Here is a 22284-nt window from a genome sequence, read left to right as displayed (position 1 = left end):
GCAAACATGTTGCTCTTCTTTTTTGTTATGACAGGGGCAAGAGATATGTACGTCTTTGAACACATTTTTTGCAACACAGGTATAAGATCTGGTGAAATGGCTTGTTCATGGGCACATCACTATTTGCACTTTGTTCACACCTCAGTGAAGCTCACTGCCTCTGTACTGGTACCTGTAACAAAAGTAGTCTTAGAACTTTTTGATCAGACTTCATGCATGCACACGTGCTTGTGCACACACAGTTTTAAGCTAAGGATTTATTGTTTTCTATAATTGATAAAGATGGTGTTGGTTAAATTATTTGATTCTCATGTGTAAAGAAATGAGTTAATGCAATCATGCACTTTTTAATAAGTCGAATTTAAAGAAAAGATATTTCCCAGACAACAACTCACTTCCATATACAGATAGATATCTTCCTTGCACATCTTCAAAGAGATTTGCATGCCACCCACCTTGAAGCAACTGCCACCTAATTTTGCATGAATTGCATGTCACTGCATGATAACATCAACATGTAACAGAAGAATGTAATGCAACTCCATGCACAGTTACTCTTCCACCGTGCATCTGCTCCTGTGAATTTTCACTAAAGCTTCCTTCTCAGGATGGGCAGTGTGTATAGATGACTGCCTGATTTTGGACACCAGACCATCAGATTGTGGATTCTTCCCCACTGATTTATTATGAATGTAGTTTATATTTACAAATACTACTACTACTACTACTACTACTACTGCAGTTAATCTTACTTCCTGTGCAATGTCTTCTGGTCTGCAGTTATTGGCAGGAGATGTTATGGCCTTGGTTCAGTGGGAGTTGGCTATTTTCATGCAAGCTTCTGATTCACCAAGGTTACCTAAACAAGAAGACATACCCTGATTTTTTTTTTTCACTCTGTAATGACTGTCAGGATGCCCTTTTGTTCTGTGACCTTTTATCCCCCAACCTCCATATAGGACTTCTGTATGTCTTCACTCTTTAGGCAAAATGTATTTGTAGGCCTTCCTGACTTCTTAAAGTTCAATGTCATGCCTGCCACTTTGCATATCTTCCTTTCATCATTGACTTCTCATTTTTCTCAACCTGTTCCTTTGTTTCATCTCTCTCCTTCCTTTCCCATATCAGTTCCTGCTACATTGGTCTATGAGGTTAAACAATTTTTTTTGTCGACCTTTTTAATGCACTGGGTTGCTTTAGTGGCTGTGGTTGGTATGAATTTGACGAGGGCCAAGACTGAGATTTGCAGGTTCTCTCTCTGATGGGCTCATTCTTTATTTCCCTTCCATTCCTCCCTTTTCCTGTCATCTTATGTCCAATCAGTGTTTATCTGAGACAATTGTAAATCTTCTTCACAAGGACACTGGAGTGGGTGAATCCTTCTCCCATTTGTTTGTTGTCTCCACGATGACTGCTGCCACATCATTGATCTTTCTTCCTTGAACCTATTTCTCGACCTTCCTTGTTTTGCTATGAAGACTCACCTATTACTTTGATAGGTTTTCCCTCCTGGTCTGTGGATGACAAAAATAGATGCCTTAGATGTTTACCTCCACATTCCCATCTCTCAGGGACCTCTATTTTTGCTGTTATATATATGATTAATTACTTCTACCTCATTCACAAGCCATTTCTTAACTTCACACTAAGTTTCTTCTTTGAGAAGCTGCATAAGTAGGTTGATTGGTCAAGGTAGAGAGGTCTTTTCTCCCACATACAATATCTTGTTCATCTCAGGGTACTTTTCTTCCCTTTGCTTATAATCTTTGGGGCTTCTGGTTTAGACTGTCTCCTTTTTTCATTCTTTAATTGCTTAAGAGATTATTTCTTTTTGTGTTCATGGGCTTTTTGGAAGCCCTCATTCCCCTCTGTTGAGCCCACACATAACCTTTTCATGGGATTTACAAGATGAGTGAAATTTCAGTTAGGTTCCATTGAATACTGTTACCCAGCACTATGCTTCTCTACACTGGTAATTTTACTTGTCTTTGAACAGAGGCAGCAGTGGGTATTCTTCTCCTTCTATGAAGATGGACTTCATGGGTGCTTCCCCTTGTGGTTGGGGTTTGTATCTGGACAGCAGAACATTTCTGGATGTTGATCTGTATCAAAGTCTTCTGTGTAGCAGTCTCTTGGACTTTTAGCTTGATCACTTTTCATCAAGCTTTGATTCATTTCTTTCCATTTTTCCAGAATAGGTCAGTTGTGATCTATTATTACAACTTCATAGTTGTCTTGTACATCACTTGGCTGATATCTTTGTTTTTTTTTTATGCTTATCTTCCTCCATCTATGTTATATCCTCACAATCAAATTACACTCTGTATCTAGTCTTCTTGGTGGGGCTACTTTGATCTCCACTTCTGCTCCTACTGACACTGCTTATTCTTGTTCACTTGTCCTCCTAGCTTATTTGAGCATGCTGTCATTCTTATCCAATGCTTTTTCATCATGTATGGCTTTTTCCCTTGCCAGATGGATCAGAATTTTCCCTTGTGTTGTTCTCCTAAATTTCCATTCTGTACACCCTTCCTTCATGTCAGTTTACTAACATAAGTGATAAGTCTATTTCTGTTGCTTTTTCTACTTGTAATTTTCCTCCATTCTCCTTTCCCTTTGGTGTGAATTCCTATGCCTTGTGAGGGGACCTCCAAGAGGATGGTTCTGTACTTTCAGTCTATCTCCTCCTATCTGGGATCTAAACATCCAGCCACATGTTTGCTGTATGTGGTGATCTGTGAAGGGGAGGAGAGAATCCTGCTGATTGAAGGGTCCAACCCTGACACACCACTTTGAATTCCTGTAGACAAGTAACCTTGGGGGGGCCCCACCAGGGTCAACTGGCTGGCCCACTTGAGCTAGGGTCAACCAAGTACCAGTTTTAGATATTCTCATTGGGTGTTGTTGACATTGTGTTTGCTGGTGTTTGGGTATAGTGCTCACAAAACCCTGGCATTGTAGTCTGTCCATTCATAGGGCTTCATGGTGGGTGGGGTTAGTGGGAACTGAAATATTCTTTCTTTTTTGTTATGGATCCCCCAATCTAAAATTTAAAAAAAAATAATTCATATTTATAAAGAAACGTGTATGAAGAACCACATCTTGAAGATTCTGAACAGCAATCTTTAACTTCTTCAACACCTGTACTTCATTTTCTGATATATTATCAGAAACATTTTAGTTGCAATGTCTTCCTGTTTTTTTTTTATTCAGCAGGGATGAGAGGGGCTTGCTGGCTCTCCTGAGTCATTCAAAAAGTCTGCTTTCAATGCAAGAGGAGTTCACTCTTGGAGTGGATTTTTCCACTAAGATGTCCTCAGAACAGAGCTTTTTGAGTTACTCCCCATTCTACTTTTAATTTGTCACAAGAAGTTATTGTTGAGAGGGATTTGAAGAACATTCCTGAACCAGAGATCTCTGGTTTTCAACCCAAGGAGTTTCTGCAGTGAAGTGTACCTACACTTGCAAAGATGGAATTATGATGCTGACCAATGTCCTAATTTAGATGTTTACATCATTACGTCTATCTGCCACCATCAAAGTGGGTTATCTAAATTACAATGTGTGGCCATATATTCGAAACCCTTTCAGATGTTTTTAATGTCGGTGATTTGGTCACTCTAAAACATCACACTGTGGTTCCTTGATGTGTGCTTGTTGCAGTGGGAAGGACCTTGATGAACTACGAGTATGAAATAGACTTTTTTTGTGCTAATTGTAGTGACTCTCACCCCTCTTACTTTCGTTCTTGCCTTGGTAGGTGGAGGAATAAGAGGTACAGCATTTGAAAATGGTTCACAACATTTCTTATCCAGAGACTTGAAAGTTACTGTCCACCACTCTGTCTCAGATGTATGCTGATGCACTCCATTCCACTGTTACAGTGGAAGTGCACACAGATCTCTCCACATTTCTGACAGAGTTGTTTTCAAACAATGTGAAAAAGCTTTTGCCCTCTGTGGTTAAGAAGGTTGACAAGTCAGCATCAACACCTATCTCTGTCCCTACCATTCCTTCCAGTGACTACCTAAATCCACTTCCTTTGGCTCCAGCTTCTGGCATTTCCTTGGGTTCATCTTCTTCTTCAGCCCCGAGATGCAGAGGATTATTCATTCATGCTTTCAGTCACTGAAATCTTTATCTACCGAAAGAGACCTACCTGCCCACTCGACCGACTGCTCTCAGTTGTGTACTGAAGTGAACCACAGGAAACCTTTTTACATTTTCTTGTGCTTAAACCGTTTGAATGCACTTTTGCGGCCAATGGGGTGTTTATCTCAATCTCAAGCTCAAGAAGTGAATCGAAGTTCTTTGGGCTTATCTTTGATTTAAGTTGATCTTTATTCCACACATCAAGCAGCTATGTGTCAAGTGTATGAAGGCACTGAACATCCTTCTTGTCCTCCCTTCCACATCTTGGGGAGAGGATTGATGTTCCATGCTAAAAATCTATTGTGCCTTCATTTGATCAAAACTGGACTATGGGTTTATCATCTATGGCTCTGCTAGGAGCTGAGCCTTGAAGAAGTTGGACCCTGTTCACCATCAGGGGCTTGAGCTCTGCACAGGGGCTTTTCACACTTCTCTAGTTCATAGTTTGTACACTGAGTCTCATGATCCTTCTCTACACCTCTACCATTTGAAACTGTCTTTACTGTATGTGGAAAAACTTTGATCTTTACCACAGCTTCTCACCTGTTTTCCTTCCTTGGCAGCCATGCTTTTTCAGCCATTGCTCCTTTTAGCCTTTGTATTCAGGTGCAGTTGGATGAATTGGGTCTGTCCTTGGATAACTGTATCCACTGACTAGCCCATTCCACCATGGCTTATTACCATTCCCGAATGTGACCTTTCTTTGAGTAATCTGGAGAAGGCAGTTACTTCCAATTGGAAATACTGTTTCTATTTGCCAAACATCTTTCAAACCATTCTTCCATTTCCATTTGTACAGATGGTTCAAATCAAGTGACTCTGTGGGCTCTGCCATAGTTTGTTGTGGTTTGGTGGTTGCACACAGAATTCCTTCTACAGTTTCTGTATTCACAACTGAACTGTATGCCATTTCTCTTGCCCTGGGTTACATAAAATCTATGCAGTACATGAACTGTGCTGTTTAAACTGATTTGCTTAGCTCTCTACTAACCCTGGAATCACTTCATGTTAGTTCTCACTCTGTTCTCATTGATATTCAAAACCGACTGACTCGTTTCTGTCTTATTATCCATTTCTTCTGGATACTGGGCCACATTGGTATTTGTGGGAACGAGCTTACTGACACCACAGCTAAGTCAGTTTGCTCTGGTGCTATCATGGCCATGCTTAACCCATATGTGGACTATGGTCCTGTGTTCAAGGCTTAGCTCTGTGTCAATTGATAGTTGACTTGGAGTGATCAATGTGATAAAATTTTCTATTGAACATATTTTACTATTATGCTGTCTTTATAACTATGAGTGATGGCAACATTTTAGACATATTTTTACCATGGGTTCACTCTCGACGTTGAACAATGTCATTAGTGATAATGACACTGTTAACCTCAATTGTGTTTTTAAGGGCCATTGGCCTTTTTAACTCAATTTAAGATTTTAATGAAAAACAGTTGGACTCTGTATTGTTTTATCATGATTCCTTTTTACTTATATTAATAATTTCACTTTTATTTTTTACCAGTTGTATGGCACAAGTTGCTTTACACCAATAAATGCCAACTAACCATCCTGTCTTATTCTCCCACACCTAACCTTTTTTTATACCTGGTCTTTGAATAAGAGTCTGTTGGTATCTGCTATTGCTAGTTGTCAAGTGGCATTTTCAGCCTCTTTCTGTATTGCAAAATTTTGCTGTGGCTTTACTTCTTTGGTCTTCACCCCTTTTGTTTCATTTTTTCTGTCTTCACTGTTCTTTACATCTTACTGTCTTCCATGATTGGAACCTCTGTGTCCTTTGCTGTGCCCTCACTCTTTCTCCTTTTGAGGCCATGTCTTCCTGTTCCTTATATCATCTCAGCTTAAAGACCTTTTTCATCCTATTCTTGGTCTGTAGACATCGACTTTCAGATTTATTTGCTTTTGATGTCTTGCACATATTAGATCAAAGGTGTTACGTTATCCTTTATCCAGATCAGTCTTTCCTATCCAAAACTTAAGCTCCATACGAAGGAGAAATCTGCCTTCTCTCCCATTTCCATCCCTTCTATTTCTCACCTTTATTCTTGTGCTGATCCAGATCGCCTCATTTCCTATTTGGGATATCAGCTTTGATGTGGCTCACAGTGATCCCTTCCCATTTCCTGCTGTTGTGTATTTATTTATTGAAAAACTTTTCCATGATATTTTCCTGTTACCCTTACAAGTTGGATTTGTGTAGCTTATTCTTCCCTTTATTTTGATGAATGTCATCTTTTTCAAGTCTCCTTTCATTGACCTTTAGAGGATGTTGTATATACCAGTATGTGGACCACTCCATCTTACACTTATACAATCTTCATCATCTGGTCATTTTCTATTAATATTATTCTTTTTTTTTATAGTCTTTTCTAATATATACTGATCCCACTCATTGGTGAATGTTATCTGACCAATTATGCTTATTCTTAAACCATTATTAAGATAGGGTGTTCTGCAAGATCCATTTAGGTTTTTCCTCATGATGTTTTACTTTATAACTATGTTTGCTACAGACCATGTGCTCCTGTACTAACATGATTAAGGCAGAAGAGTTTTTTTTCCCTGCCTCCCCTCCTTTAGCTGTGTTGGGGATGGTCTGCTTTTTCAAGATAAGGTTTTGTAGTCACCTATTACATGATCTCTTATTGCATTTCTCCAGACTCTATGGTGCAATATCCTCCTTACATACAGACATTTTTCTAATGGAGTATGGTGGTGTATCATGGAAGCTTCCTTCAGAGTGTTCTTAGTGTCATTCAGTTGAGAACAGTGTGGTGTTTTGCTGGTAGTAGTAGTAGATGGTGTGTAGTAGCATCCTACTGCAGATGCAACATACCATCCTCGGTACCATGTGGTGATAGACTGGACAATATCTGCTACACCTTTTCACTTCTCCAGCTGGCTGGGCACAATCCTTCTTATCTTTGCTGGACATCAGTTCCCAGGGGTACTGGTGTTAGTTGGAGCTGGACCAGTCACGTAAGTCCTTGCATACAAATAGCTCAGCTACCATCTCCCTTCCACAGACCAAATGATTTACTCCCAATGCTGCTTGGTTCTAAAGTTGAGCCACCACATTGCCATTTGCCTTTGGATGTCTGTTCCTGGAAGGTAATGGTACTGGTTGTATTGTACACATGGTGATACAGGTCTTTGGAATAGAAAATATTCTTCTCCCAGTTCCTGTGTCTGATGTGAATGGTAGAGGATCCTCTTCCTACCATGAATTGGGTCTTTTTATCACAGTTCTTTTGGTGTTGTTTGAGGTGTGAACTGTCCCTAATGATCTTTGTAACCTACTTGCTCTATATCAAGGGTCTTTTCATTTAATATATGGCATACCTTCCACAACTCCACCCTTATTGAGACACTTCACTTTTATGGACAGAGAATGTACCTGGCTCAGAAGTGGTGCAGTCTTCCACAGGTGTCTTTCATACCCTTTATTCATTCACTTTATGGACTTCCTTTGGGTGTGTTTTCTTGGGGACTCACTAAAGTAATATTACACTGATTGCTCCATCTGATCAGTGTGGGATTCTTGCTGTTACTTGAGTGGAGTTAAGATATCATAAGTTAGCATTTTTATACAAATGAAAATATATTTCCAATAGATTCTTAACTTCTTCCACACTTCTCATCCTTTCTTCCCACTTTGTGTCTTTTTATGTTGATTGGTCTTGTTGTTGAGCTAAGCTGCATAGAGGGAGTCAGCTCTGCTAGGATGTATTAAACTTCTGTTGGTAAAGAGCTGTTGAATGCTATCTTGCAGTTGCCTCACTGCCTCACATGAAGACAAGGGGGTGTTTCAAGGCTAGTGGCAAGAAAAACTGTTATTTGAAAGGAGGTTAGAATGTTAGAATCTATTAGAAATGCATTTTAATTATAAGAAAATGTTAACTCTGGTTTCTATGCCTTTTCTCTTTCTTGTTTGAATGAGTGAAGAATATACCCTTGATGAGATGCTGTTTTCTACAGGTTGACCCCTGTAGAATCCCTGCTATCAGGTGTTGCACCTCATGGGCATTCTTTGCATGATTTCTGAAGGGTGCTCATCTAGGTAAAATTTGCATTGATCCCTCCACCATACCAGTGTGGGATTCTAGCTAATCTGTGTGGGAGATGAATTTCCAATTCAAAAAATATTTTCCGTACCTAAATGTGTATTTTTGATAGCTACTTATTTCTCCCTGCTTTTCCATCCATCCTTCAAACTTCTGGTGTACCTTTTGTAACTTGCCTCACTAAATAAAGAAGATTCAAGAGTGTAGGTGCATAGGAGAAGTTAATATATATAGTGGTATGTTGTCATCCTTTTGGTGGATGGAATTTGTCACATGTTGGTATTAACTTGCAGTGGTGTAATTCATGTGAAATTAGGTGAGTTTCTTTAAGGCTTGTGGTAGGTAAATCTTTTTGACAAATGTTCAAGGAAGACCACTGACCTTTGTGTAAAGGTATATATCAGAAATATGTTTTAGGTAAGAAAAATGCTAACTTCCTTAGCATGATAATCAGTACACGTGTGAGCATTATGTTGATGTATTTGTTTTACTCAGTGTCCTAACAAAGTGACACATTTTCTCCATGTTTTGTGACTTGCCAAGCATACATTTTGTCAGTACAACATTATGTAGTGAACAATTAAGTGATTCTTGTCTGCATTATTAAATATGGTGTGGTACCTGATATATATGTTTTATACACTAACAACTATGATTTTGCCAGTAGACACATTACACTGTAAAATTATACTTTTCTTTGTTTTTTTACCCAATTCTGTAATTATGAGATTTCACTAAGTATCAACAGTTTCTAATATCAGTTAAATGTTTTTGATATATTAGTAAAAATGAAAACTGTTGTTTGTGATGTTTTCAGGCTTTTATTGGTTTATAATGAAAAAAAAGTAAACTGTGGACCAAAAATGTGACATGCTTTGAAAGTAACTAAGACGTAAAGATGACCCTAAATGTTTAGATTTATTAACATCTAACGTATTAAAGTTATTAACCTTTCATTGAGTATGTGTGCACAAAAATTTCAGTATATTTAAAAAAGCCTTCAGAATCCATGTTAATCTGATTAACCAAATTAAATAATCTCTTACAAGAATGATGTTCACCTGGGATTCAGGAGGACTTGTGGCACTAAAGTCTGAAATTCAGTGTTTAATCTGAAGTAGGAACAGCACTGACATCATATTGGGTAGTTCTATGTTTAACAACAGACTATTATGAAATTTCCTATCAAATCATTTTGATACCATAGGGAAAGTTCATACTTAACATTTTGTTTACAAATGACACTTGTTGTTTGGTTTTATTGCATGATTTATTTTCTAACTATTAGTTTCAGAAGTTTATTTTGTATCCAGTATGCTTTTGATATATTAAAACTTGTTGTAGATCTGGTATATAATGTATATACATACATATTTTACCATATCTAAATAATGTTTCCCAGCATTATTTATCTTGCCCTGTTTATGTAAAACAACAAATTTTGGGAGGTATTTTGCAGTGTTATTAAACTTGTTTATAATTGTTTCTATCTCTAGGTTACGTACCAGCTCAAGATTTTGACAACTGCACTCTTCTCTGTTGCCATGTTAAACAAGAAACTCTTCATGCTGCAGTGGGTGGCTTTATTGTTATTGTTTATTGGTGTAGCAATCGTTCAGCTTGCTCAGGTAAATACAACTCAAGTCAACCCTGCAGGACGGGAACAAAGTCCTTTTTTTGGTTTTCTGGCCATATTTTCTGCTTGCTGCCTCTCTGGCTTTGCAGGAGTGTACTTTGAGAAAATACTGAAGGAGAGCGATATTTCTGTGTGTATGCGAAACGTTCAGCTGAGCACCTTCTCTATTCCAATTGGCCTAGCCACAATGTTTCTCAGCAGTTACAGTGAAGTTCAAGAGAAAGGGTTTTTCTTTGGCTATACTATGTTGACCTGGTTTGTCATACTTCTCCAAGCTTTGGGTGGCCTTTTAGTGGCTGTAGTTGTCAAATACTCTGATAACATTCTGAAGGGTTTTGCTACATCTCTTGCCATTGTGCTTTCATGCATTATTTCTGTTTATGCTTTCCAGTTCCACCTTACCGGTCAGTTTGCTCTGGGTGCAGGACTAGTGATAATGTCCATCTTTTTGTACAGTAAACCAGCATCAATTCACAAGAAGACCAATGGTGAAGGTATTGGAAAAAGAACTTATGAAATGAAAATTTAGAGAGACTGTTGTGGTTAATTGTTAACTTCATACTGCATTTCAGTTCTTCTGTATTTCAAGTATTTAATTAAACACAAGGCTATAAAGAATAATATTGTACTCTGCATGATTTTGAAATGTAAGTTATTTGGGTATTCTCTTTGTTAGTTATTTTTTTAGATCACTTATTTGATGTGCAAATTGTTACAAAGACATTAGTGTTTTGTGCAAGTTTTTTGTTTCTGGGGGGTGTTTGTGAAAATAAGCCATTTTATATTGTTCTTTTTAGATTGTTCATCAGAACAGGTTAAAACATTATTTCTCACTTTTAAACATCAAAGACGTGCTTAATTAAATGTTTGTTTTTGGTGTAGTTTAACTATTTTCTGGTGTGCCGACAGAAAGAAAATTCTCTGAAAGACTTATTGTTTACGTTTATATAAAATTCTACGTGAAATCATGGATGCTGTTTTAAGACCACGAGATGTTTTCATGAGGCAGTGTAAATACGGTTTAAGTACACTGATTGTTGCAGTAGACAAAATTATAAATGCATGGCACAAGAAACTGTTGCTGATTGTTTACAGGTGGTTCACTTCGGAACACGTTTGTAATGAGAAATTTAAAATAGAATTTGATCCCTTAATATTTGTGTAGACATTTACACAAACAGTACAAGTCTGCAGAAAAACTTCATATTATATAGAAGTAAAATTGATCATTGTTTTTATGTAATAGTAACATTTTGTCAAAAATGGCAAAATGTAATTGCTTTCTTTGTCACAAAATATTAAACTGACAGAAAAATTCTTCTTTGTTAAATGTTTCCTTGTTATGTAATATACAAATGGTGTAACAGGACAATTTCACTTAAATTTATCTGTATTTTGCTGACAGAAATGCATCAAATTCTATTGTAATTCAATCTTGGTGGAACATTTTCTGAAAATCATATCTAACTGCCTCTCAGCTACTGCTGGCCAAGTTTTTTCTCTGAGATGGATAGTTTATTCATTGTTTGAAGTAATATTACAAGTTTTCTTTTTTGACCTTATTACTCTATAAAATTTTTAATAACTTGGTGATAAAAGTTATTGTCATAATTTTAGTGGATTTTTTTGAATATTTTCTTTATATATATTTCATGTGTAACATTAGTTTGTAAAATTTTCTTACTTATTGATTAATATGTTGTCTTCTTAATCCCAGTACTCCGAACATTTATCTAAATTCAAGATAGATACTTTGTGTCTCTGATAACATGTTTATAGGTAGTTAGTCTGTTTGATTATATGATGTTAAAATCTTATTGTAGAATTCTCTTTTCATTTTACTCATTTGTACTTAATTTTCAGTAGGTGTTGTGTCATAATGCTTTTAATACTGTTAATGATTATAGAAAAAATACTGATGTATTAGAACATCTTGTATGTGATAGCTTTGAGTTCAGTAATGTTCTTGTATTCTTATTGTGATGTAATTTTTAATCTTTTTTTTTTTGTTTCAGTATTTAACTTTAGTTTCACTTTATTTTGTTTCAAAGGTTTTTATTTTATTTATATTTCAAATTAATCCTTGGATTCAGTTAACTAGATTAAAAATTCTAGTATATTATTTTGTCATATCATTACCTTTAGAAGTGAGCTCCATGCTAAATAAAAAGAAAAATAGTTTATTTTTGAAGTTCTGATTTTAAAAGTCCAACCACATTTTTCATATATATTATGAGGTGTTGTCACAATACTGTAAATGAATAATGTACAGATATCTTAGAGCATTGTGGTTAAGTTTCAAAAAGACTAGTTTAAGGATAGATTTTGCTTTTCATTTTCTTGGTGTGAAACCACATACAGAAAAAATGTTGCACACAGTTCTTACCTTAATTTGGGTATTTCTGGGTAAGTATTCTCATGATTCTGCCAAGATGTGATAGCATTTACTTGGAGTATTTTCCTTCCTTTTACTTCAAAATATACTTTTCAAATTCATTTTCTCAGCTCCCAATGATTGGTCTACTAGTGCTAGATGTGTTTTTTGGCTAGAAGTTTATATTGTTTGTTATTTGTATACAAGTGGTTGATCATGATGGTGACTCTTTATCAGCCATTTCACCTGGTGAATTAACAGCTAAATAACACTTTATGTACGTTCAGCAGAGCTTCTGTTTCAGGGTTAAAAAATGGTGTCATTGATGAGTCCATCACACAGGTAACAGATGGAAATTTTCATATCCAGGAAAACTCAGTTTTGTCATTGTTTCATAGTTCTTGTGTAAGTTCATCAGCAGACTATGAGCAAGTGAGGTGTCATTTGTCGTTCAAATGACACAACAGCTTTATTCAATGACATCCTGTTGAATTAAGCTGTAGTCAAACTTTTCAACAATCATATTTCCTACATTTGGATGACCTGAGGTTTAACGTCATTAATCAGTACGTGCTGGCTGTGATTCCAGAAAGGGTCTAAGAAGCATTTCAGAACTTTCAAGAATAATGTAGACGGGTCCATTCTAGACCATACATCTGTAACAATGGTGAGTTTCCATGTTGAAACAGTGACTCCTTTGACTGCAGGTTTGGTTTTCTCCATACTGTCTTCAGTCATTGAGTTAATATTTTTTAAACCCTATAAATACTTGTATAAGGTTCCTTAATTTACTAATCTGCTTTCACAACAAATGAATTTTTTGTGTTTAAGCCTTAGGCTCACTCTATGATTTATGAACATTCTGTACTTGTAATGATCTTTAACACCTAATGTAATGTGAAAATGTAACAAAACCAGTTTAACATAATAAAACTGACATTGCTGTAGCAACTGTTGGATCATGCAGTACATTGAATTTACATCAGACAGTCTATCAGCTGATGTAATACATTCTCAACTAATAATGTTCATAATGAATATTAAAATAGTTAAACTGTAATAATATATGAAGATCCAGTTTATCATACACAAAAAATTCAAACAGCCACTATTTGAGTAAAGGGTTCAAAGCAGTGAATGTAATAACAATTCACTAGGTGTTTTAAAGTTTATATCAGTGCCCTACAAAACTGAATCTATCGTCCTCAACCAGTGTTATAGGTGCACTGGTCTTCAGTGACATCTCTCAATGCCATGTTTTATTTTTTGTGTTCTGTTGAGTCCAAGAACCAACTGCTTCTGTAATGTAATTGAATCACTCAATGCTACATTTGAGCATGAAGCCTGCTTTACAATATTTCTGTTTTTCTGCCTTCCCCTTCAAATTCTAAATACTGTTTCTTGTGCATCCATCACAAGTGAGTTTTTAAGTTGGTAGGGTTTCCTCCAGATAGTTATCAACAACTTGTCTTTGTTTATTTTCCCCACACACTGTTATGCTCATTTGTGAACTTGGGTTTATCTTGTGTTGATCATGTTTTTCATCAACTGTTTCATTTCGAAGATGTTCAGTAAGTATTGCTGGTAATATCGTTGATGTGTTTGAAAGTTTTGTCCACACCATGATGGACCCATTTGACACAGATTACTGTGTAGAATACATTGGCAGTAATGAGGTTATTGTGCAGTACTTAAGAGAGTCAGAGATGCAAAGTTCAGTTTGTTTAAACTTTCCTGAAATGATGATAATTTAAAAAAAAATTTATTTGATATCAGTTTTGTTTTAATTTAACATTTCTGTTTAGTTTCTTTAACTAATTGATTGGCTTTTCTGTTTTTGGCCATTCAACTTAAATTTTTAACTATAAAACCACTGCTGTTAATATCTTTGTGATTGTTTTCAGTTTGAATAAAAGTATGGTATCAATATAATGAAGTTATGTTTATAATAATTTGATGGCAATAATTATAGAAAACAAGACACAGTTTAATGTGCTTTACTTTACAGGTTCATGTACCTTGACCTTAAATCTTGTATAAGAAGCACTTGTTTTTATAACACATTTTTCATCTTCTTATCAGATGATATGAAAATTTTAAAAAATGTGTAGGTACAATAATTATTTTGTGGCACTTGATAATATAGTTTAATTTGGTGTAAACCATTTAATACACTAAATTGTTTTACTGGCTGCTTTAGGTAACAAAGATATCATATGAACTTTATCTGAATATGTATTTTGTTCAATGTTGTCCTTGAGCAGAGACAAGATACAGTTGTTTAAGGCTTAGTTCTTTTAAAATTAAAACGTTCCATCATCCTCTGCTAGTGTGCTACTTATTAATGGATGCTGTGGTCCAGCTATCTTGCTCTTAGAGAATCATTCCTGTTAAAGCCAGCATTATTTTTTTGTGTGCAAACTTTGATGGTCTGTATAGTGGTTATCAGGCAAGGATTTTGGACAAAATCTCGTGTTTCCCTTTTGAAAGTAGTCCAAGTCCAGATAATAGTAAATGTGTTAATAAAGATAAAGTGGAACAAAAGATAATTTGAATCAGTTTTTACTTGTATACATTTGGATTCAATTATTAATTTGTTAATATTTGTAATTTTACGTTTTACTCAAAAGAAAATTATGAAGTAAAATAATGTATTCTTTATGAGAAGGTATAATGAATTGAAGGTGATGAAAAATAGGTGTGGTGAACAAGTTAGTTTGTGAAAATGTGTAGCATTACATTTTATATTAATGTTTATTTATGAAGGTTGGATTTAATATGGTTCATTGGATCTTGTTAATACAAGAAATAAAAAAAAATTCATTTTTGTATCAATGTAATAAAGTTTCATTCTAAGCAATGTAGCCATTTGCTTCTATGAAATTCTGCACACGACACCACCAAACATACCTGTCCTTTCAGCCGTGGGGGTGTTATAATGTGATGGTCAATCTCACTATTTGTTGGTAAAAGAGTAGCCCAAGAGTTGGCAGTGAGTGTTGATGACTAGCTGCCTTCCCTCTAGTCATACGCTGCTAAATTAGGGACGGCCAGCGCAGATAGCCGTCGTGTAGCTTTGTGTGAAATTCTAAAATAAACTAACAACATAAGTCATAGAGAAAGAGGTCTAAAAGAATCTGACCCTCTCTGGTTTACAAGCCCAAAAATCTGACAAGGAGCAAATGCGATTGATGATCACATGATCAGACATAAAATAACGTTGATAGATGGCACAATGAAGTAGCTTTAAACAACCTGGTGAGTTAAAGTTTTGAACTTGTAAATAAACCATAAAAAGGTAATGTAGTTCTGTGTGATAAAACTAAACCAAAATAAGGTGTATAAAGTTGTATACCTTTAATACAAAAAGGTAATTGTGTGTATACTAGAATGCTTTAGGAAGAAAATGAACCAAAAATTATAGTTCATGATTAAATTTGTTGTAATATTTGAGAAGAGAAAAATCTAAAGAAGTAAAGTATATTTAGATAAACCTAAGTTTTAAGTTTGTTTAGAATTTCGCGCGAAGCAACACGAGGGCTATCTGCGCTAGCCATCCCTAATTTAGCAGTTAGACTAGAAGAAAGGCAGTTAGTCATTGCCACTTCTTGTGCTACGCATTTACCAACGAATAGTGGGATTTACCGTCACATTATAATGCCCCCACAACTGAAAGTGCGAGCATGTCTAGTGTGATGGGGATTCGAACCTGCGACCCTCAGATTACGAGTCGAGTGCCTTAACCACTTGGCCATGCTGGGCCTACTAAAATTGTTTCTTAATATTTTTATTTCTTGGAATCAAGTAAAAATTGAAGTTCTTAAATGTAATATTTTTTTCTTTAATGCTGTTAGAGCTGTGAAAAATAACAATACCGTATTTGTGGAAAATTATAGTGAAAATATGACTAGTATTTTCAAACTTAAGGACACTTTATATGGCATGAGTAAAACGCTCAGATCAAAAATCTCCAAGGCCTTAGGTATAAACTGCACCTAATTTTGAACTACCGTCTAAAAGTTAGATAACTAGCTGCACCCATTGCGACATAAACTTTGATCCAAATAACTGAATTTAGTATGTCACTGTTGTCTACACCTGAAATTGTGGAATGTGTGCAACAGGATTGTGGTGCTAACTTTGGACCTTTTATTTATAGTGTGAAACATTTAACCAAAGACTGTAGATACTGTACTACACTTAATGAAAACAGTAAATACAAAGTTTTGCGTTTCCTGTCAGTATGACTTTAAGTAAAACCTGATCGTCTGGTGATGTTACAGTGGTTGGTATGCTGACTATAACACTACACTAAGTTAGTCTCCGATAAAGGTTTTAAACAGTTATATACGTATAAGCTAAGATGAATTGGTAACAGGGAAATTGTTTAGTAGTTAAAGTTATTGAACGTCAAGTGCAAGTATTGTGTTCAAATACTGGAGCAGTTGGGATTGCAAAACAAAATCAGGTTTAAAGAAAGCTCAATCAATATTTTGAAGAGAGTGAATACTATATTATTTTAAATTAATATTTGTTAATACTGCATTTAAAACATTGGAAGTCAAAGTGGCTTAATGGTTACAGTGCTAGATATTATATTGTGGAAATTTTGCGTCATAATCTCAGTGAAGTGGGGATTTGTCCAGGTGATTAAGGCAGTCGACTCGTAATTCGATGGTCACGGGTTCGAATCCCCGTCACACCAAACATGCTTGCCATTTCAGCCGTAGGGACATGGTAATATAACAGTAAATCCCACTATTTGTTGGTAAAAGCGTAGCACAGGAGGTGGCGGAGACGAGCTGCCTTCTTTCTAGTCTTATACTGCTAAATTGGGGACGGCTAGCGCAGATAGCACTCGTGTAGCTTTGCGTGAAATTCAAACCAAAGAAGTAGCGATTTTGTTATTTAAAAAAAAAGATTATATTTATAGCATTATCATTCAATACACTTTCAGATTGAAACTTCGACGAGAGATGTTGGTTAAAATTCTTATCAAAAGATGGAATGTTTACAAATCTTCAGCTTTTAATTTCAGTTAAATGCTTTTAGCGCCATCTATGAAATAAATACTGAATAAAATTAATTGAGTAGTCTACGCTAAACAACAACAACAAAAAAAAAAACTAATAATAAAATATAGAAAACATCCATTACTCATTCTCAGTAGATATTTACAACACTCACCAAAAGCAGGCTTTGGTTACCTTCATCCTAACAAATAGTGGCAAATTCTTTAGTACAACAGTGATTTTAAGATTCAGAAACGTTTCACGAATTCTGAAAAAAAACATTTTCATTTTTTAAAGAAATATTTCCTCAAGTTTCAGTTGTTTTCTTCCAGAAGAGCAGAACTGTAAAATATATCCTTTTTCACCCATCACACGCAAAAATGGTTGTCGTTCATGCAATAAAGCGTGTTGTCAAACTTGCAAATTTATGAAAAATCATCGACGTATTTTCCGACAAGCACAGTCAAAAAAACTTTAAAATATATAGAAAATCACTTGCGAAACAAAAAACACCATTTATCTTGTACAGTGTAAAAAATGCAATCATCAATACGTAGGACAAACACAGGAGAATATTTTAACAATGACAAAGCTTTTATTAACACTGAAAAAGATATCCCTGTTGCTCAACACCTTAACCAATCAAATTATTCCATTAACGATGTTACTTTCGCTGGTATTGAAACAGGATTTAAAACTAAAGCACTTCAACCTTTCAGAATTAATCTAGATCCAGGAATCGGTGATCTCTGTTCATTTTTTACATCTCTGTTAGAAAAAGAAAAATAACTTTAGTCTTTGCTTATTTTTTCACGAAATATGAAAACTGAATTTCTGCCTGTTTTTTTTATAAATTGATTAATATAACATATTGTTCAGTCGGTCTCCAGGCGTCACCTTTATTTTACTTAAACACCTAAGCACAGTTTTAAATACACAGATACTCAGCCTTTTCTAAATTAAAATATCCTTAACATCTTTTCACATACATTCTTGCCATCGGCTACATTGTACTGGAAATGAGTTGCTTACAATAGTATATAAAGAAATAAACATTTCTTGGAAAACCGGATGATCTTCATGACGTGACTAACTCTCTCTCTCTCTCTCTATATATATATATATATCACTCATTCAATTACACCATCATTCCCGGTTTATCTCAGAAGAAGAAAGATCCACCTTTTGAAAGCGCTCAGGTTATAGTGTTTCTATTTTATTTTTATCAAGACTACTTGAAACATCATGAATTGTGGTGTACCAAGTGCCACTGACGGTGATTTGAATAGTCTTGGTATCTATTAGTAAACAGAGTACCTTCTTTAAGTCAACTTTCACAATTCCTGGGTACCATTATCACCATATACGTACAGCATCAGTTGGCATCTCAACCAGGCTTTGGCTGAGAACTTGCAAGGGAAAGTTAGGCTTGAATTAAAGGTCTCTGTGAGCAAGACTAATTCGATTTCACCTATGATGTTTTGGAGAATAACAACAGAGGGCTTTGATTATTTCTTAAAGCAAAGCATTTGAGGCAACGCAAAAAATGGAGGATAGTCACCTACGAGCTGTATTGCCAGTTCAACCTAGTATAAAATTAGGCATTCCATTGGACCGAGTTTAAGGCTTTGAAGGGGACTAGTTGCTTGTGCAGATGATCTATGCCAATTACAAATGAAGGACTACCCGGTAATGGTATCTACAGATGAGTGGGATATACTCGTGGACAAATTCATCGAGTCTTTATTTTGAAGCCATAAGGCCATTTAAATAGTGACTCAGTATGTAATTGTAACTTCTGGTCGTTTGTTACAGAAGAAAAGGCCTTCAGTAAAAACTGTTATCGCAACTTCTCAAATAACCAGACCTACTCATGCATTTCTACCACCTTGGGCTAGATCTGTATAAAGGGATAACCAGCTATCTACACATTCCTGCATTGCAATGTGATTATGCTAGTTAGTGAGCAGAGCTATTCAGGTTTACCCGTGGGGTATATGCTATATCAAGGTCTATTCATGGGACACATGTCACAGCATAGTACATCCATGGGATACACACTACAACAAATATTGATCCCTCTGCCTGGACATCATCCAATATGGAATGGTTGAAGAGTCTGCTTCGTTTGTGGATTGGTGGGGCACTGATGAAGGAAATGGCAGTACTTTGCCAAGCCATAAGATCAACAAATCCAAGATAATGAGCACTGGATGCTGTAGCAGATTCTCCAAAAAATTAATGGGGCACAAGTTGGGGTTGATCACCGGATAGGCTAAGCACAGAAAATTGCATTGAATAACTTAGTGGTCAGACCAACTCACTGGGGTCTGGTGGAATTTGGTACGTACCTGTGAGAGCACAGGCCTGAGAGGTTGACTTTCTATATGACACAGGATTAGAAAGGACATTAATAAATCTTGCGATATTTGAAGTGAGATCACAATCTCAGTTATTGAATACTGACTTTATTCTTGTGAATGGGTTTTTTATTAGACATTAAATTAAAGGTACATTTATGGCTCTATTTAGGAAATGTATTGCGGTAGTTATTCATTACTTTCACCTGTGCAACAGAGTAGTTGATGTTCCATGAGAAAGGTTATCCAGTGTTAACTAGATCAAGCTATGCATTAAATAAAGTTTCCTGTCCAGAAATCAGTCTTGACCTGGCATGGCCAAGCGCGTAAGGCGTGCGACTTGTAATCCGAGGGTTGCGAGTTCGCGCCCGCGTCGCGCTAAACATGCTCGCCCTCCCAGCCGTGGGGGTGTATAATGTGACGGTCAATCCCACTATTCGTTGGTAAAAGAGTAGCCCAAGAGTTGGCGGTGGGTGGTGATGACTAGCTGCCTTCCCTCTAGTCTTACACTGCTAAATTAGGGACGGCTAGCACAGATAGCCCTCGAGTAGCTTTGTGCGACATTCCAAACAAACAAACCAGAAATCAGTCAGCATAATCTCAAACAGTTTTCTGCCTGACAAAGATGATATTCTGAAGTCGTTTTTCAATTATGGATGATCAGTTATCCAGCTGTGCATTGGAGTAAATAAAGACATGATAAGTGAAACGTAAGTAACTAACGTCAGTGGTAATGCTAGAATTGTATCCATTTCATTAGAGACAAAGATATTTACACAGCCAAAAAATCTTGGTTGAGAATGGTGCAGCATCCACAGCAAAACAAAAGTAGTTCGATAATTTATGCAATGAATATGCTAATATATCTGTGAAACCACATTGCTTATTAGGTCAAACAATCCTAAAACATATATAAATAGACAATGCACATCCAATAAAGTAATCTCTGCACCAGCTTCCTTAAAGAACTATGGAGGTAACCAGCACTTAAATACAGCGAATATAGAAGGATGGAGTCATATAACCTTCAGATGGTACCTGATTATCTCTAGTAGTGAGACTGACAGGGAAAAGCGGGATACACTGAGGGTATTGTGTTGACTTTAGACAGGTGAACATAGTAACTTGTATTCATGTTTTTTCTTTACTGTGAACCTAAGTTCTAGTATTCAGTTAATGTTGAGTCAAGTTGAAGAACGAGAGCAGGCTTAATACTATTTTCTGCACAAGAGAAGACTTGTATTCCATGTTTTACTTTTTGGTCTCTATAACATATCTATCACCTAAAAAAACTGATAAAGTCTACATCGTAAGGACTGCTATGACAAAGCTGAATAGTTAACGTCAAGTATAAAGCTGAAAACCCGAGAAAGGTATTCCAGGTTTTAAATTTAAACCTCGAAGATGTTCATCTGCGTAAGAGAGCTGGAGTTTTTTGATCACATTCTAGGAAAAGGTGGCGTTTCTACAAACCAAGCTAAGATGGTTGCAGTAAGAAATTGGCTTCAACTAGAAAACAAGTCTGAACTCCACATTTTCCTTGAATTTTAGTCATATTACTAACGATTTGTGGTCAACTTATTCGAGATAGCAGCACCACTGTCTTCTCTGATGGTACTCAAGATGAACTTCGTATGAAACGAAGGATGTTACTGACCATTTCAATCTAGAATATACACGACAAGGCAGGAAGTTCCTGTCAGAAATTAATACCAGCAACAACAGAATAGGAGTAGTTATTTTTTCAGTTATAGGATTGAGTAGAAGATGTAATTGCATATGCTGATTGTACAGTCTTGGCTTCTGAATGAAGATGCTGTGCAATAAAAAATGACTGCGTGCATTTATGACATTTGTGAAACAAAACATTATCACTGCTACTTTTATAGTAAGAAGTTGAATATTTGGTATACTATGCTTTGTCTAAATTTGATCACAAATTGTTTGTTTGTAAAAATATTTGTACAGTTGAAAATTCACCTATGTAAATAAGTTAATGTAAATATTAAAAAGCACACATATTTAAGATTATAAAATTCCATTCCAGAGTTAATAAATAAATGAATTTTCCAGAATATTTATTGTCTTTTGGATCATTTGTTACTGGGCATGTATATTTGAAGTACAATAAAGCGTCAGGTACTGAAAAACGATCGAGCTAAAATATAATTGCGCAGTTGAAAAAATCCTTGAGAATTTTTTTTTGTCTTGTGAACTTTAAAAGTCTGGAAAGGAAGATAGCATACTGGATCACAGCATTGGCTGAATATGATCCTATTATAGTTTTTTGTCTGGGGCGACAGCATTGAACTAAGGATAAATTATCTCACTGCACAATGAGACTATGTCTGTTCGTAGAATGTTCTGATTTTGGACTTTTATTTTATGTTAGAGTTCAAACCATATATATTTTTACCATAGGAAAGAGAAACCACGAAGCCGGAGAATCTACTGGTGGATGGATGGCCAACCTAACACTTCAGGAAAAGTATATGAAAGACTCCGACTTCAAATAGTGGTCCTTCAGATCTCTATGGCAAGAAATTCTCCAGATTTTCGTAAAACAAATAATGGAGGGTACCAAGTTATTATTTGTACTTCTTCTGACATTGAACAATGGTTCTTTTGGATGCATTTGAGTAGAGATGCTCGACAGGGGTGTAAATGTT

The 22284-nt window shown here is 35.9% G+C and overlaps 1 protein-coding gene across 5 annotated transcripts in view; it reads left to right on the top strand.

Moving 5' to 3' along the window:
• The window catches only part of Ugalt (UDP-galactose transporter), a 39855-nt gene extending 24752 nt beyond the window's left edge, over window positions 1–15103 (top strand). For all 5 annotated transcript variants that reach the window (XM_076502528.1, XM_076502529.1, XM_076502526.1 and 2 more), the window contains one exon: window positions 9730–15103. In XM_076502528.1, the coding sequence (XP_076358643.1) occupies window positions 9730–10398 (669 nt within the window). In that variant the 3' untranslated portion in view covers window positions 10399–15103. The remainder of the gene's footprint in view (window positions 1–9729) is intronic.
• The last annotated feature ends 7181 nt before the right edge of the window (window positions 15104–22284 follow it).

Source organism: Tachypleus tridentatus, chromosome 5 (genome assembly GCF_004210375.1).
Source record: "Tachypleus tridentatus isolate NWPU-2018 chromosome 5, ASM421037v1, whole genome shotgun sequence".
NCBI classification, from domain to species: domain Eukaryota; kingdom Metazoa; phylum Arthropoda; class Merostomata; order Xiphosura; family Limulidae; genus Tachypleus; species Tachypleus tridentatus.
This window is presented reverse-complemented; position numbering and strand designations above follow the sequence as displayed.